At 43.7% G+C, this 15,342-nt stretch overlaps 1 protein-coding gene across 5 annotated transcripts in view; it reads left to right on the top strand.

Moving 5' to 3' along the window:
• Positions 1 to 15,342, top strand: part of AKAP13 (A-kinase anchoring protein 13) — a 446,306-nt gene that overhangs the window by 184,950 nt on the left and 246,014 nt on the right. For all 5 annotated transcript variants that reach the window (XM_073618416.1, XM_073618419.1, XM_073618420.1 and 2 more), the window contains exon 5: positions 12,573 to 12,756. In XM_073618416.1, coding sequence (XP_073474517.1) covers positions 12,573 to 12,756 — 184 coding nt within the window. The remainder of the gene's footprint in view (positions 1 to 12,572; positions 12,757 to 15,342) is intronic.

Genomic DNA, 15,342 nt, shown 5'->3' on the forward strand with positions numbered 1-15,342 from the left:
AGCAGCTTGAATATATATGGGGACCCGGCCATTCCCTGGAGATGTGTATTCAGAAGGGGGCTGGACAGTCCATAAATAGTCTGGAGCACTGGATCAGTGGGCTTTTAGATCCTGGGTAGCTTTGCCTGAGGAGTCCCCTGTCAGATGGGTTTTGCCCCTCAGGGCAGTCTGCTGGAGATGCTACTGAGAGTTCATTCAGGTCCATTTCTCTGCTCTGGCTTAAGAGGGGGCCCTATTCCCTAAAGCCTGGGGTTTCCTGTTTTTTGTGTTTTTTTTGTTTTTGTTTTGTATTTGGTGTGGAGGAGCACTTTGGAGGATACCAGGTAGAGGCTGGATATGAGAGGGTCCAGTGGTTGGTGGTATCCTGAGTCTGTGTCTCCCGCAGTAAGGCGCACTCGGTGAATATCAGAAGGTGGCAGATCCTGAGGCCTGTGAGTACTGACCTATGTTCTATGCCTCAGAGAATTTATGTAGTTCTCAGCATTACACAGAAGCTAGCTTCAGTGCTTCTCATGACAAGTAGAGACTTTGTGAAAGTCCTCCGCCAGTATAGGGAGAAGAGTTCTCATTTACTTCAGTTCCTTTGGGGTATCCCATGCCTCCCCATACCTATCCAAGTTATGCTCGGCAATAAAAATACAAGAGATACCCATAGACACTTTGAGCCAGTGAGAGAAGAAAATGCTGTGTGCCTGGCTGTGTGTGTTCTAAGTGGGGATATGGGACCATTCATACCGGCAGCTCCTATGGGGGTAGCGCTGCATATGTTATGCGTTCCAATTTATACACCAAACCTAAAAATTATTTTTAAAACATGTCTTTCCTTTTGGGCTCGTTAACATGTGCTCTGATCTCTGACAAGCAATACGTGTTCAGATTGCTCTTCAGAGAGCATTTGACAGGCATTAAAGAGTTGTCGTATCGCCTGCTTCACCACTTGAACCCCACACAAGCATGCCACAACCGTGTTCAATGCATTAACCTGAATGGGTCACGTTCGGCAGATATGATCATCAAAAGCAGCAGGGGGTATTATTTCTGCTGTGGCACGTGTACATTCCCAGGCACTGCCTCTGTAGCTAAAGGGGGAGCAGTTGGCCAGCTGTAAAAACTAATTTCAACTGCAGGATTTTACCACCCCACAAGCCCTTCTAGTTTTTTTTTTTTGGGGGGGGGGGGGCGACAGTATTGTACATGGGACTGCAAACTGTTCTGAACAAAGTGCAGTTAGAGGGAAAAATTGGGGACAGACCGAAGGAAAAGGGCATCAAGTTACAATGTGACACCCAAGCCTTGAGATCTTTAACACTTTGTTAGGACACGGTGTTCAAATCAAATCTCCTGGCACAGTACAGACAGGGTTATTCATGGTAAACAGTAAAGTGATATTAAATGCTTAATTTTTTTATTTATATTTTTTATTACTTTCAGCAGCTGATTTAATCACTTACTCAACATACGACGACTTTTATCTTTTGATCCTTGCCTATGTTTCAGTTTAAGCTGGTGCTACAACCGATGCCCAGTGGCGGCCCATAATGCAGGGCCCCCCTATACATGCATCCGGCCCCTAATCAACTTTCAGGGCGCCGGACGCATGGATCCCAATGTTTTTTTTTTTTAGCACGTGATTAGAGCCAGAGGCACTAATAGACTTCAAAAAAGGGTGGGCTCGGGGCGCAGTGAACTAAGCCCCAAGCCCATCCAGTTGTGTGACAATAGCGAATGAACATTTGCTATTGTCACACCAATTCTCCTGAGACCCATTTCCCGATTGGCCGAAAAGAGATGCAATCCTATTGGCCTAGGAGGAGGGGGGAGGAGACACACGGCTGCCGTGAGGGGTGGGTGGGGGGGTAGTGGGTGTGCGGTTGACCCGACCGACCCACGGGGGATGGTGAGGGTGTTTGTTTGCCGCTCCCCTCACCAAAATATACCACCAGCCGCTGCAGGTTTTCAGTTCAGGGTGGCTCCTTTCTCTTGCAGCGTCCTATAGAGTCAAATTCCCTTTGACATTAGCGCAGTGTAATCTTAAATAACGACTTTGAAGGAAAAAATTTTTTGGCTTTTCTATGCCTCGAACAGTCGTATATGTTTACCATAATAATTAGCAGAGGCATGTACAGACACAACAGTGCTCACACCGACTCCCAATTATTATAATGCCAAGTTAGTACAGGCTGCAAATTGTTTTGTATGTCTATTGTTTGTCATTGGAGATCTGAGCACTTCTAAAAAAAGAACTTTAGAAAAGATTTAGTATCAAGTGTTTGAAAACCCCCACATTATACTCTGTGAAGTGACTAACCTCATATGATACACAAAAATGAAACCAATCCTCCTGTATGCGTTGTACTTGTTTAGCCATGCATAAGTTGCACCTGTTTGTCTGCAGCCCTCTATAGCCGTTCAGAGTCCAGAATTTTCACAGGATCTCGAAACTTTGAAAAGCAGGGGGGTAGAGATTTGAAGTTTCAGAGTGCAGGTTTTCAGTGCGGGGAGACCTGATTGAAGGGGAGGGACCCCCCCCCCCTTCCTTCCTCACAGTACACAGGAACGATGCATAGCTGTGGCTGTGAATCAGATCACTGCCCCATAACTTTTTTTTATTTCTTGGTGTCAGGAAAACTTGTCAAAAGTGTCTTGTGTTAGTGGAGGAACGAGGCAGCAGACAGAAATTACAAATTAAATTTTTTTTTTTTATAGAGTAAATTTCATTTGTTTTTATTTTTTTTTATTGTTTCACAAATACAGAAATATACAGCATACCAAATTTGAACACAGAAAAGGGAACAAAGGAAAAAAACTGACCATAAGTCCACTTGATACACTACCACCATTCAGATCACGGCTACATGTTCTCTAAATTCCATCAGTACATATTATATAATCCGGTGCATGAAGTTGCAATGGGAGAATCAAGATAACACATAATGGCTCATAGCTTCATATCATGAGATACCAGCTTGTATCCTGTTAATCTGGTGGTTTTATGGCTTGTGTATTTAGCCAGGGGGACCAGACCTTTTCAAATTTCTTAGGACAGCCTCAGGCTTCGTATGTTAGAACTTGATGAATAAGGCTAAGCCATTGGGTTAAAGTGGGAGCAGTTTGTGATTTCCACTGAGCAATTCTAGTTTTCTTAGCTTAATAAAATAATAAACGGAGAAGAGGTTTTATGCAATTGGGCGGGGTATCATCATCTAGGTCCCCCAATAGACACCAGGAAGAAATACATACAGTACCTCACGAAAGTGAGTACACCCCTCACATTTTTGTAAATATTTTATTCTATCTTTTCATGTGACAGGACTGAAGAAATGACACTTTGCTACAATGTAAAGTAGTGAGTGTACAGCTTGTATAACAGTGTACATTTGCTGTCCCCTCAAAATAACTCAACACACAGCCATTAATGTCTAAACCGCTTGCAACAAAAGTGAGTACACCCTTAAGTGAAAATGTCCAAATTCGCCACAATTAGCCGGTTTTCCTCACCGGTGTTATGCAGCTTGTTAGTGTTCCAAGGTCTCAGGTGTGAATGGGGAGCAGGTGTGTTAAATTTGGTGTTATCGCTCTCACTCTCTCATACTGGTCACTGGAAGTTCAACATGCCACCTCATGTCAAAGAACTCTCTGAGGATCTGAAAAAAAGAATTGTTGCTCTACATAAAGATGGCCTAGACTATAAGAAGAATGCCAAGACCCTGAAACTGAACTGCAGCACGGTGGCCAAGACCATACAGCGGTTTAACAGGACAGGTTCCACTCGGAACAGGCCTCGCCATGGTCGACCAAAGAAGTTGAGTGCACGTACTCAGTGTCATATCAAGAGGCTTTCTTTGGGAATTAGACATATGAGCGTTGCCAGCATTGCTGCAGAGGTTGAAGGGGTGGGGGGTCCGCCTGTCGGTGCTCAGACCATACACTGCACACTGCATCAAATTAGTCTGCATGGCTGTCGTCCCAGAAGGAATTCTCTTCTAAAGATTAATGCACAAGAAAGCCCGAAACAGTTTGCTGAAGACAAGCAGACTAAGGACATGGATTACTGGAACCATGTCCTGTGGTCTGATGAGACCAAGATAAACTTATTTGGTTCAGATAGTGTCAAGTGTGAGGAGTACAAAGAAAAGTGTGTTTTGCCTACAGTCAAGCATGGTGGTGGGAGTGTCATGGTCTGGGGCTGCATGAGTGCTGCCGACACTGGGGAGCTACAGTTCATTGAGGGAACCATGAATGCCAACATGTACTGTGACATACTGAAGCAGAGCATGATCCCCTCCCTTCGGAGACTGGGCCGCAGGGCAGTATTCCAACATAACCCCAAACACACCTCCAAGACAACCACTGCCTTGCTAAAGAAGCTGAGGGTAAAGGTGATGGACTGGCCAAGCATGTCTCCAAATCTAAACCCTATTGAGCATCTGTGGGGCATCCTCACACAGAAGGTGGAGGAGCACAAGGTCTCTAACATCCACCAGCTCTGTGATGTCGTCATGAAGGAGTGGAAGAGGACTTCAGTGACAACCTGTGAAGCTCTGGTGAACTCCATGCCCAAGAGGGTTAAGGCAGTGCTGGAAAATAATGGTGGCCACACAAAATATTGACACTTTGGCCCAATTTGGACATTTTCACTTAGGGGTGTACTCACTTTTGTTGCCAGCGGTTTAGACATTAATGGCTGTGTGTTGTGTTATTTTGAGGGGACAGCAAATTTACACTGTTATACAAGCTGTACACTCACTACTTTACATTGTAGCAAAGTGTCATTTCTTCAGTGTTGTCACATGAAAAGATATAATAAAATATTTACAAAAATGTGAGGGGTGTACTCACTTTTGTGAGACTGTATGTTAGGTAGTTAGAGCACCTAACCAATAAAATTAACAGCTCTAGACCAGAAGGAGCGTATGACCGGGCAGTTACACATACCACATAGTAAAATGTACCATCCGCTCCTAAATCATTTTATTTTATTTATGTAAAACCTTTAAACCCCCCCCCCCCCTCCAAAAAAAAGCCTCTGTTTGCTGTAACTGCTTAAAAAGTGTGACCCTGTCACTCCTCCATCCAGAGAGGGGACCTCCTAATACAGGAGGTGTATTACTGGCTGGATCACCCAGTGAAAATAAAGACAAAAGTTTAAAAAAGAAAAACTAGTGCAGCCATCACATCGAAATATTGGTAAGCTGCAGATTAATGTAAGTAAACTGGCAATGCTGGTTATGTTCCCTGTGGATTTTCTGAATGTTTGTCTGTAAATCTGCCTACAGACTAAAGAATAAAAACTGAAAACCGATTGCCAAATGTTTACTGGAGATAATAATTTGGTAATAGGAAGACATTCAATGTTCAGTGCGTTTCGGGGCCAAATAATCCCCTTTTGTCAGAGCCCAAATAATGTTACAGAAATATCTATTGGCCTCTATTAAAAAAAAAAAAAAAATCCTGTAAGATGTCCCTTAAAGAAAATGAATATGTGCCAGGACAAGGTCATCCAGAGCCCAGGGCAAATGTGCCAATCTCTGCTCCACCCCCCCCCCCCCCAAGATTTATGAGCATTATGTGTCAGTAAAAATCCCCCCCCCCCCCCCCCAAAAGTGCTGCATGCTTGCAGATTAGCATAAATTCCCCCTCCTCCCAGCACAAATCCACCCCCTGCTGAAATCCCCCCCCCAACAAAAAAAAGCACCCCTCCTAGCACAAATTCTCTACCCCTTAAACTTCCCCTCCGAGTACACATCCTCTCCCCCCCACTCCAAATCCCTCTCCCCAGTACAACCCCCCCCCCCCCCCAATTTCCCCTCCTAGCACAAATGCCCCCAATCATCCCTACTAGCACAAATCCCCCCCCCCCCACAAAAAAAGTTTTCCCTCCTAGCACAGTCCCCCCCCCTATCACCTCTTCTACAACAAATGCCCAAAATTGCCCCTCCTAACACAAATCCTCTTTCCCCCATCCCCCCACCCAACACAAATCCCTCTAAATCACCACTCCTAGCACTTCCCCAAATGTCTTCTCCTAGAACAATTTGTACTAGGGATGCACCGATACCATTTTTTTTACAATTAGTACAAGTACCGATACTTTTTTTTTTTTTTTTTTTTATTTAGTACTCGCCGATACCAATTACCTATACCTACCGCAATTGTGTTTTAACTTCAGCTGTCAGCAATGGTACAAAGCATTGAAAAGTTATTTACAAATTAAATAAATTGTTTTTTTTTGTTTTAAATTTAGTGCTTTTTCAGTGTGAAATGTGTAAATATATGTTAATGTATATGTGTAAAAGTATTCACTAACAAAGCAAACAAAAAAAAAGTTTTAATTGTTTATCGTTTATAAAATAGACGTGAACAAAAAAAAAAAGCAAGAAAATAATAATTAAATGGAGGAGACTAGGGAGTTAATTAAGGCTGATTAGAGTAAATTAAGGGTTATTAGGGGGTTAAACAGAGGAGCATTTGTTCATCCCTTTGATCTGCAAATGAAGAAACTGAAATATACAAAAAGAAACAATGTTTCTTTTTTATTTTAGTGTTTTAGGGCTGAGCAGTGTTGGTAATCATAAACATTGCTGGCTGCTTTTTTTTTTTTTTTTTTGGACAGCTCCACTTAGGGCCGGTTCACACGGTGGCGACTTGTCAGGCGACCTAGCCGCCTGACAAGTCGCCTCCCGTTCTGTACAATGGAACCGTTCTAATCGGAGCGACGCAAGTCGCTCCGACTTAGAAGAAAGGTTCCTGTACTACTTTGGGGGCGACTTGCATAGACTTCTATACAGAAGTCGTCTTGCAAGTCGCCCCGGCAGTCGTGTGTAGGTCGCCTCGGCGAGGCGACCTGCAAGTCGTGCCGCCTCTGGTGTGAACCGAGGCTTACTGCACTTCTTTAACACTGGGAGACCCACTGATAGCTCAAAGAGCCGAGCCTGAAAGTATCGGTGCGTGCACGGGGTGTGCCGGATGATGCCTGGGCACACCCTAATCACCCCCAGCGCAACACGCACAGGGCCAGTTGGGTGGCCAGTGCTGGAACTCTCTGTGTTCCAGCAGCGGCACAGAAAGGATATGCAAGCAGAGTGGCAGCGGAAGCTGGGCGCTGGAACCCTCTCTGTGTACCAGCACCCGGCACAGGAAGGAGTACACTGTCGGCGGCTGGGTTTTTTACCATCAGAACCTCCAGCGCCAGCCTCTAGTGTCTGCACACACAAATCCCTCCCTGCTCTCCCTATACAACAGAGGAGGGGGCGGGGCGGAGTATCCACTTGGCCGCTCTAGCCTCACACCCGCTGCATCAAGAGAAGCCTGTGGCAGCAGACTGACCAGCAACAGTAAGTTTAAGATTCTGTTCTGTGGGGGATAGGAGAGCTGCTGTGGGTATAGCACAGGGAAGGTTGAAGAGCTGAAAAATCCAGCTGCACTGGAAGGAGAGGAGAGCTTTCGCTTGGGGAGATATTGTAGGGGAAAGCTCTGTACTGGAGGGAGGGTCTGTAAACTGGCGTAGCATCCCCTGAACTTTGTACAATAGCACACATCTGAACTCTGCAGCCTGTGCACAGGGAATTCCTGAACTCTGCACTCTACATAGCGCACTTCTGAACTCTGCACCCTGCAAGCAGCTCACCCTTGAACTCTGTACATAGCACACACATGATTTCAGCTCCCTGTACCTAGCTCACTCCTGAACTGTGCATCCTGTGTGTAGTGCACGCCTGAACTCTGTACTCTTTGCATAGTGCATACCTGAAATTTTCATTCTGTGCATAGCATTGCATTCTGAAAACCTGCACCCTGCACTTAGCTCACGTCTGAACTCTCTACATAGCACACGCATGATCTCTGCACCCTGTGCATAGCTCACTCCTCAACTGTGCACCCTGTATGTAGCGCACACCTGAACTTTGCTCTGTGCACAGCGCCCTCTTGAACTCTGCACCCTGCATGTAGCTCATGTCTGAACTCTGTACATAGCACACGCATGATCTCTGCTCACTCCTGAACTGTGCACCCTTTGTGTAGCGCACACCTGAACTCTGCCCTCCTACATAGCGCACTTCTGAAGGATGGAACTTTGTACATAGCACACACGTGAACTCTGCACCCTGTACCTAGCTTACGCCTGAACTCTGCACTCTGTACATAGCACATTTCTGAACTCTGCACCCTGTGCGTAGCGCACGCCTGAAGTCTGCACTCTGTGCTGGTGCACTCCTGAACAGTACACTCAGTATGTAGCATTCTCCTGAAACCTGCACACTGTATGTAGTGTACTCCTGGGCCCTGCACTCTGTACAAAGCAAAAGTTAACCCCCCTCACCCTGCCACACACCTTTTGTTGCCATCTCCCTGGTAGGGGCCCCAGTGTATCACTTTGTCCAGGGGCCCATGATACTTTTAGGACCACCCTGGCTCTGTGTGTAGATAGGGAAGAACTCCCACTGATGGCTCGGCTTATAAGAGAAGTGTGGAAGCACGTGTGTGTGTGTGTATGTATGTGTGTGTGTATGTATGTGTGTGTGTGTGTGTGTGTGTGTGTATATATATATATATATATATATATATATATATATATATATATATATATATATATATATATATATATATATATATATATATATATATATATATATACACACACGTGTTAGAGATTTGAGCTGCACACCCTAATGCAATAGGCTGCGCACACCTATGATCGGTGCATTTGCACGAGTACCAATACTTGTGCAAATACTCGGTATCGGTACCGATACTAGTATGAGTGCAACCCTAATTTTTACCCCCTGCCACCCCCTACCACAGTGCCCAGGACAACTGCCCCTTTTGCCCACCCCTTGTCTCGGCCCTGGATGTGATAAATGTGCTGGTGTCAGGGTTCATAATTGCCATTACAATTTGTTCTGCAAACATTCACATTTGCATTAAGCCTATGTACTTGTTTTTGCCTACGAAGGAGGCATAGGGAGACCTTCACTGGCATTCCTGGTGCCCACCTACCTTACCCATCTGATCGACTATCCCGCTGAGAACATTTGTGTAGGGAAAGTCAGTAAATGTTGGAGAGGGCCTACAGGCATTTGGTCTTTCCCAAATTTTTTTATTTTTTAACCAGTAGATGCCTATACCAATCAGATTGCCAATGGGGACGTGGCATGCTTCAGTATGGTAGGGGTTCACAAGACACTCTGGAAGAGCCTGGTGATGTATTTGAATTTTTAGATGGAAGCCAGCTTGTGTTTTAGCTTCACTGATCCTTTTTAATGTACACTCACATTCTGTAGTTCATTGTAATGCTGAGGATGTGGAATGTGGCCTTATGACTCATTATATCCAGCCAGCTGTTAAATGGAGAAGGGCTATAGAACTGGCTTTCATTCAAAATACACAGGTGATCTGAAGGCAGGAAAATCCTAAAACTTATTTCTTTCTTTGTTGTCGCAGAGCTCCCGGTTATACGGCTATCTCCTCTGTTTCCTATTTTATGAAAGGTCTTCTGAATTATTTAACCCACTCTCATTAAAATGCACCTCTGGCTATGAAAGAATATTTCCAAAAACTGCGGAAATGTGAGATTTTTAGACTTGAACATTTCACAAAATAAATAATTGAGGACTGTTGACTGTATTATTAAAGTAGAACTATAGGCAAAACTTTTTATAACCCCTGTCAATTTTTTCGCCATCTGTGTCCCATTGGGGTGATTTCCATTCATTTCCTGTCCCATAACCAAACAGGAAGTGAAAAGAAATATCTGCAAATTAAGGGAGCTTCTTGGGAAACCCCAGGTCACCATAACTAGTCCCCATTTAGAGATTACCCCTCTCTTACTTTTCTGGGGTCAACTCCAAAATTTGGGATTTTCTTTTACTTTCAACTATATCGGTAAACAGGGCAAATAGAGAGGGTGAATCTCCTTAATGGGGGCACAGACAGCAATTAAAACTGCCAGGGGATCTAATCCCTCTCCACTCTATCCAAAACCCCAAAAAAGTGCCTTGAGTTGTACTTTAAGACAAGTGGAGCTTTGGTTGCATAACGTATAGAGACATTTTGTTAGCAGCACTAGGGGGCAAATGCCAAGTTTACTAACAATATATAATCTTTATACTGTCTTCTCCTTATAGGCAACTTTTTTATTATTATTATAATACAGAATTTTTATAGTGCTAAGAGTTTGCAAAGCACTTTAAAATATAAAATGGAGACAGTACAGTTAAAATACAATAAAATGCAAGAGGGCCCTGCTCCTGAGAGCTTACAATCTAACAGGGAGGGGCAAGTGTTACAAAAGGTAATAACTGTGAGGGATGAGCTGATGGAGGAATTAAAAGTTCAGTTATTAGGTGGAGGTAGGATAGGCTTCCATGAATGAGTTTTCAGGGAAGCTAAAACTCAAGCTGGCCTCCATCTAAAACACTTCCATTTTATTTTTTATGGTCCGTTGTGGGCTTTGAAAAGTTCACGGAGAAAAAGTGTACCCCACAATCTTCCTGCATTCTCAATGCTGCTTGAGTGCTCAGTACCATCATATGTTTAGCTGGGGCAGGGCTTTAGGGCATTTTCCTTGGATGATATACTCGTATTTGGCAAAAGGTATTGGGAGGTCTGAGCTGGTTGTTGATATAATAAGTTGGGTCTTACATTTTTACCACAGCCATTGGAGCTTTGGGTAAAAAAAAAACCCTCCTGGGAGTATAGCACATTGAAAATGATGGCAGCCTGGTTGTTCAGGATATTGGATGCTATTCTCAAATTCTTGCTTTTTATGCCCTAGACCAGAGGTCGCCAAACTTGTTAAACAAAGGGCCAGTTACTGTCCTTCAGACTTTAGGGGGAGGCCAGACTGTGGCTATTGGGAGTAGAAAATGTCTCCGGCTTGGTTGTGTCAGTGGGAATAAAAAAATTACATAACACCTTTGGTCAGTAGGAGGACGAATAGTGCACCATCAAGGGTGTCTGTGGGAGTGCCCCATTGGTGTCAATGGGAGAAATAGTTCCCAATTGTTGGTGCCAGTAGGAGAAAAGGGACCCCATTGTTGGGAGGAGTAGTGCACTATTGTTGGTATTAGTAGGAGGCATAGTGCCCCACTGTTGGTATCAAAGGGGGAGAATGGTGCCTCATCTTTGGTGCGGGGGGGGGGATAGTGCCTTGTATCAGTGGGAGGGGAACAGTGCCCCAAGGGCCGAATAAAGGCCAGCTAAGGGCCGCAGTTTGGATACCACTGCCCTAGACCTGGGGCCATTTCACAAAGGTTGAGAACCACAACATAAAAAGAATGTATACTCATTGATGCTAGGATTATATATAGTATAAAGTGCAGCATTTAGGACTATGTAATGTACAACATACCTAGTGTAGTGCAACAGAGTGCAGGGGTCAGGACTGTTTAATTGCAAAACTTGCAGTAGTCAGGGGTAAGTAACCTCTTATATTGGTGGTCAGTGTGCTACATTCTCTCAGCGTGTCCCCTTGTGCTGGTGGCCAGTGTGCCCACTGACTGCCGTAAATGTAGGGTACCGATGAGCATCAGATGTGAGACATAACAGGATGTGGGTCTCTGCAACCCACCCCCCTTGGCTGTAGCCGAGCAGTTGAAAATCCTGCCCTAGGCCATTTATTCAGTGTATTTTTGTAACTGTGTATAACCCTAGTTGAGTATCACATACAGCAGCTTAATAAGGATAACTATAAGAGTTGCCATAAAGAAACCAACCTTTGCATGCCTCCCTACTCTGGCATGTCCCCTGACTTTTGTGAACCTAGGGCACCAAAAAGCATCAGATGTGAAGCGCAGAGGTCACAGTTCTCTGCAACCCAACCCTCAGCTGCAGCCCAGCAGTTGAAAATCCTGCCCTAGACCATTTATTCAGTGTAGTTGTGTAATTGTGCATATTCCTTGCTAATTATCATGTATAGCAGCTTAATACAATAACCCTAATGCCCCGTACACATGGTCGTCTTTTCCGATGGAAAATGTGTGAATAGGACCTTCTTGTAGGAAATTCCGACCATGTGTAGGCTCCATCACACATTTTCCATCGGATTTTCCGACACACAGAGTTTGAGAGCAGGATATAAAATTTTCCGATAACAAAATCCGTTGTCGGAATTTCCAAACGTGTGTACACAAATCCGACGCACAAAGTGCCACGCATGCTCAAAATAAATAAAGAGATGAAAGCTATTGGCTACTGCCCCGTTTATAGTCCCGACGTACGCGTTTTACGTCACCGCGTTCAGAATGATCGGATTTTCCGACAACTTTGTGTGACCGTGTGTATGCAAGACAAGTTTGAGCCAACATCCGTCGGAAAAAATCCTAGGATTTTGTTGTTGGAATGTCCGATCAATGTCCGACCGTGTGAACGGGGCATAAGAGTTGCCATAAAGAAACCAACCTTTTGAAGTGGTGCAATGAATCCTTGTATCTCTTGAGATGATCAGGAATACTCGGGTCTAAAGGATTTACATTGCCATATAAATTGTGTCTAAGAAGCTAACCATGGATGGGGTATCAAGTTGTAGTAAAAATGTTTACTTACCCCCCCCCCCCCCCTGTGTTCTCTTTTAGATGGCGAGAAGCAGGAAACGTTGATGCACTTTGCTGCAAGGCTGGGCCTTTGCCATTTGTCAAAATTTCTTCTGGATCAGCCAGGAGGGAGAACAGCTTTGACCATTTCCAACAGCGACGGCGCAACACCTGCAAGACTGGCCGTTGAACGAGGCTTCAGGGAACTGGTTCAGCTGTTCTCAGAGTACGTATATGTTTTGAATTTTTCTTGTGATCATATATATTCACTTCAGTTAAAAAAACTTAAATGTAAACCAGAATTATATTTTACTCCACACAGGGAATTATTTTATTGTGTCCAAATCAGTTTTGTAAATTGCAGTTACTTATGATTCCGATAGATACCAGTCAAGCAGATATGGTGTGTTGGCAAAATTTTTATACCTCCGACTGCGTATATACATAGTTACATAGTAGATGAGGTTGAAAAAAGACACAAGTCCATCAAGTCCAACCTATGTGTGTGATTATATGTCAGTGTTATATATCCCTGTATGTTACGGTTGTTTAGGTGCTTATCTAATAGTTTTTTTAAACTATCGATGCTCCCCGCTGAGATCACCGCCTGTGGACGGGAATTCCACATCCTTGCCGCTCTTACAGTAAAGAACCCTCTACGTAGCTTAAGGCTAAACCTCTTTTGTTCTAATTTTAATGAGTGGCCACGTGTCTTATAAAACTCCCTTCCGCGAAAAAGTTTTATCCCTATTGTGGGGTCACCAGTACGGTATTTATAAATTGAAATCATATCCCCTCTCAAGCATCTCTTCTCCAGAGAGAATAAGTTCAGTGCTCGCAACCTTTCCTCATAACTAATATCTTCCAGACCCTTTATTAGCTTTGTTGCCCTTCTTTGTACTCGCTCCATTTCCAGTACATCCTTCCTGAGGACTGGTGCCCAGAACTGGACAATATACTCTAGGTGCAGCCGGACCAGAGTCTTGTAGAGCTGGAGAATTATCGTTTTATCTCTGGAATTAATCCCCTTTTTAATGCATGCCAATATTCTGTTTGCTTTGTTAGCAGCAGCTTGGCATTGCATGCCATTGCTGAGCCTATCATCTACTAGGACCCCCAGGTCCTTTTCCATCCTACATTCCCCCAGAGGTTCTCCCCCAGTGTATAGATTGCATTCATATTTTTGCCACCCAAATGCATTATTTTGAATGTTTCTACATTAAACTTAATTTGCCATGTAGTTGCCCACCCCATTAATTTGTTCAGATCTTTTTGCAAGGTTCCCACATCCTGCGGAGACGTTATTGCCCTGCTTAGCTTAGTATCATCTGCAAATACAGAGATTGAACGGTTTACCCCATCCGCCAGGTCATTTATGAACAAAATAAATAGGATTGGTCCCAGCACAGAAGCCTGGGGGGACCCCACTACCCACCTCTGACCATTCCGAGTACTCCCCATTTATCACCACCCTCTGAACTCGCCCTTGTAGTCCGTTTTCAATCCATGTACTCACCCTATGGTCCATGCCAATGGACCTTATTTTGTACAGTAAACTTTATGGGGAACTGTGTCAAATGCTTTTGCAAAATCCAGATACACCACATCTACGAGCCTTCCTTTATCTAGATGGCAACTAATGATACCGTTCTCGTTATTAAAATCTTGTATATAATCCCTTATCATCCCCTCCATGAGCTTGCATACTATTGATGTTAGGCTAACTCGTCTGTAATTCCCAGGGATGTATTTTGGGCCATTTTTAAATATTGGTGCTATATTGGCTTTTCTCCAATCACCTGGTACCATTCCAGTCAGTAGACTGTCAGTAAAAATTAGGAACAATGGTCTGGCAATTACTTGACTGAGTTCCCTAAGTACCCTCAGATGCAAGCCATCTGGTCCCGGTGATTTATTAATGTTACATTTCCCAAGTCTAATTTTAATTCTGCCTTCTGTTAACCATAGAGTTGCTTCCTGTGATGTGTCATAAGGATAAACACTGCAGTTTTGGTTACTGAAGCCCCCCAATTCCCTCGTGAAGACTGTGGAGAAGAATAAATTCAATACCTTCACCATTTCCCCATCCTTTGTAATCAGATGTCCTTCCTCATTCTTTATGGTGCCAATATGGTCTGTCCTCCCTTTTTTACTATTTACATACTTAAAGAATTTTTTTTGCTCTACTCCGCTATGTGTCTTTCGTGTTCTATCTTAGCTGCCCTAATTGCACCCTTACATTTCTTGTTACGTTCTTTATAAAGTCTGAATGCTGAGGATGATCCCTCACCCTTGTATTTTTTGAAGGCCTTCTCCTTTGCTTTTATATGCATTTTTACATTGGAGTTAAGCCATCCAGGACTTTTGTTCACTCTTTTAAATTTATTACCCAATGGGATACATTGGCTAATGCCCTTATTTAATATGCTCTTAAAGCAAAACCATCTCTCCTCCATGTTCTTTGTTCCTAAGATTTTTTCCCAATTCATGCCTTCTAACAAGGTTTGTAGTTTGGGGAAGTTGGCTCTTTTGAAATTCAGTGTCTTTGTATTCCCCTTATGTTTCCTATTTGTGTGATTTTATACTGAAGCCAATTGACCTGTGATCGCTGTTTCCTAAATTGCCCCATATTTCCACATCTGTGATCAGGTCTGTATTGTTGGTAATCAGTAGATCCAGTAATGTTTTAATTCTAGTTTGTTTACCATCTGAACCATGAAATTAACCTGCAAGACATTTAGGAACTGGCGAGCCTTAGACGAATGCGCGGTTCCCTCCACCCAGTCTATGTCTGGATAATTAAAATGAAATC

The sequence above is a fragment of the Aquarana catesbeiana genome, linkage group LG03 (genome assembly GCF_042186555.1).
Source record: "Aquarana catesbeiana isolate 2022-GZ linkage group LG03, ASM4218655v1, whole genome shotgun sequence".
Lineage (NCBI taxonomy): Eukaryota > Metazoa > Chordata > Amphibia > Anura > Ranidae > Aquarana > Aquarana catesbeiana.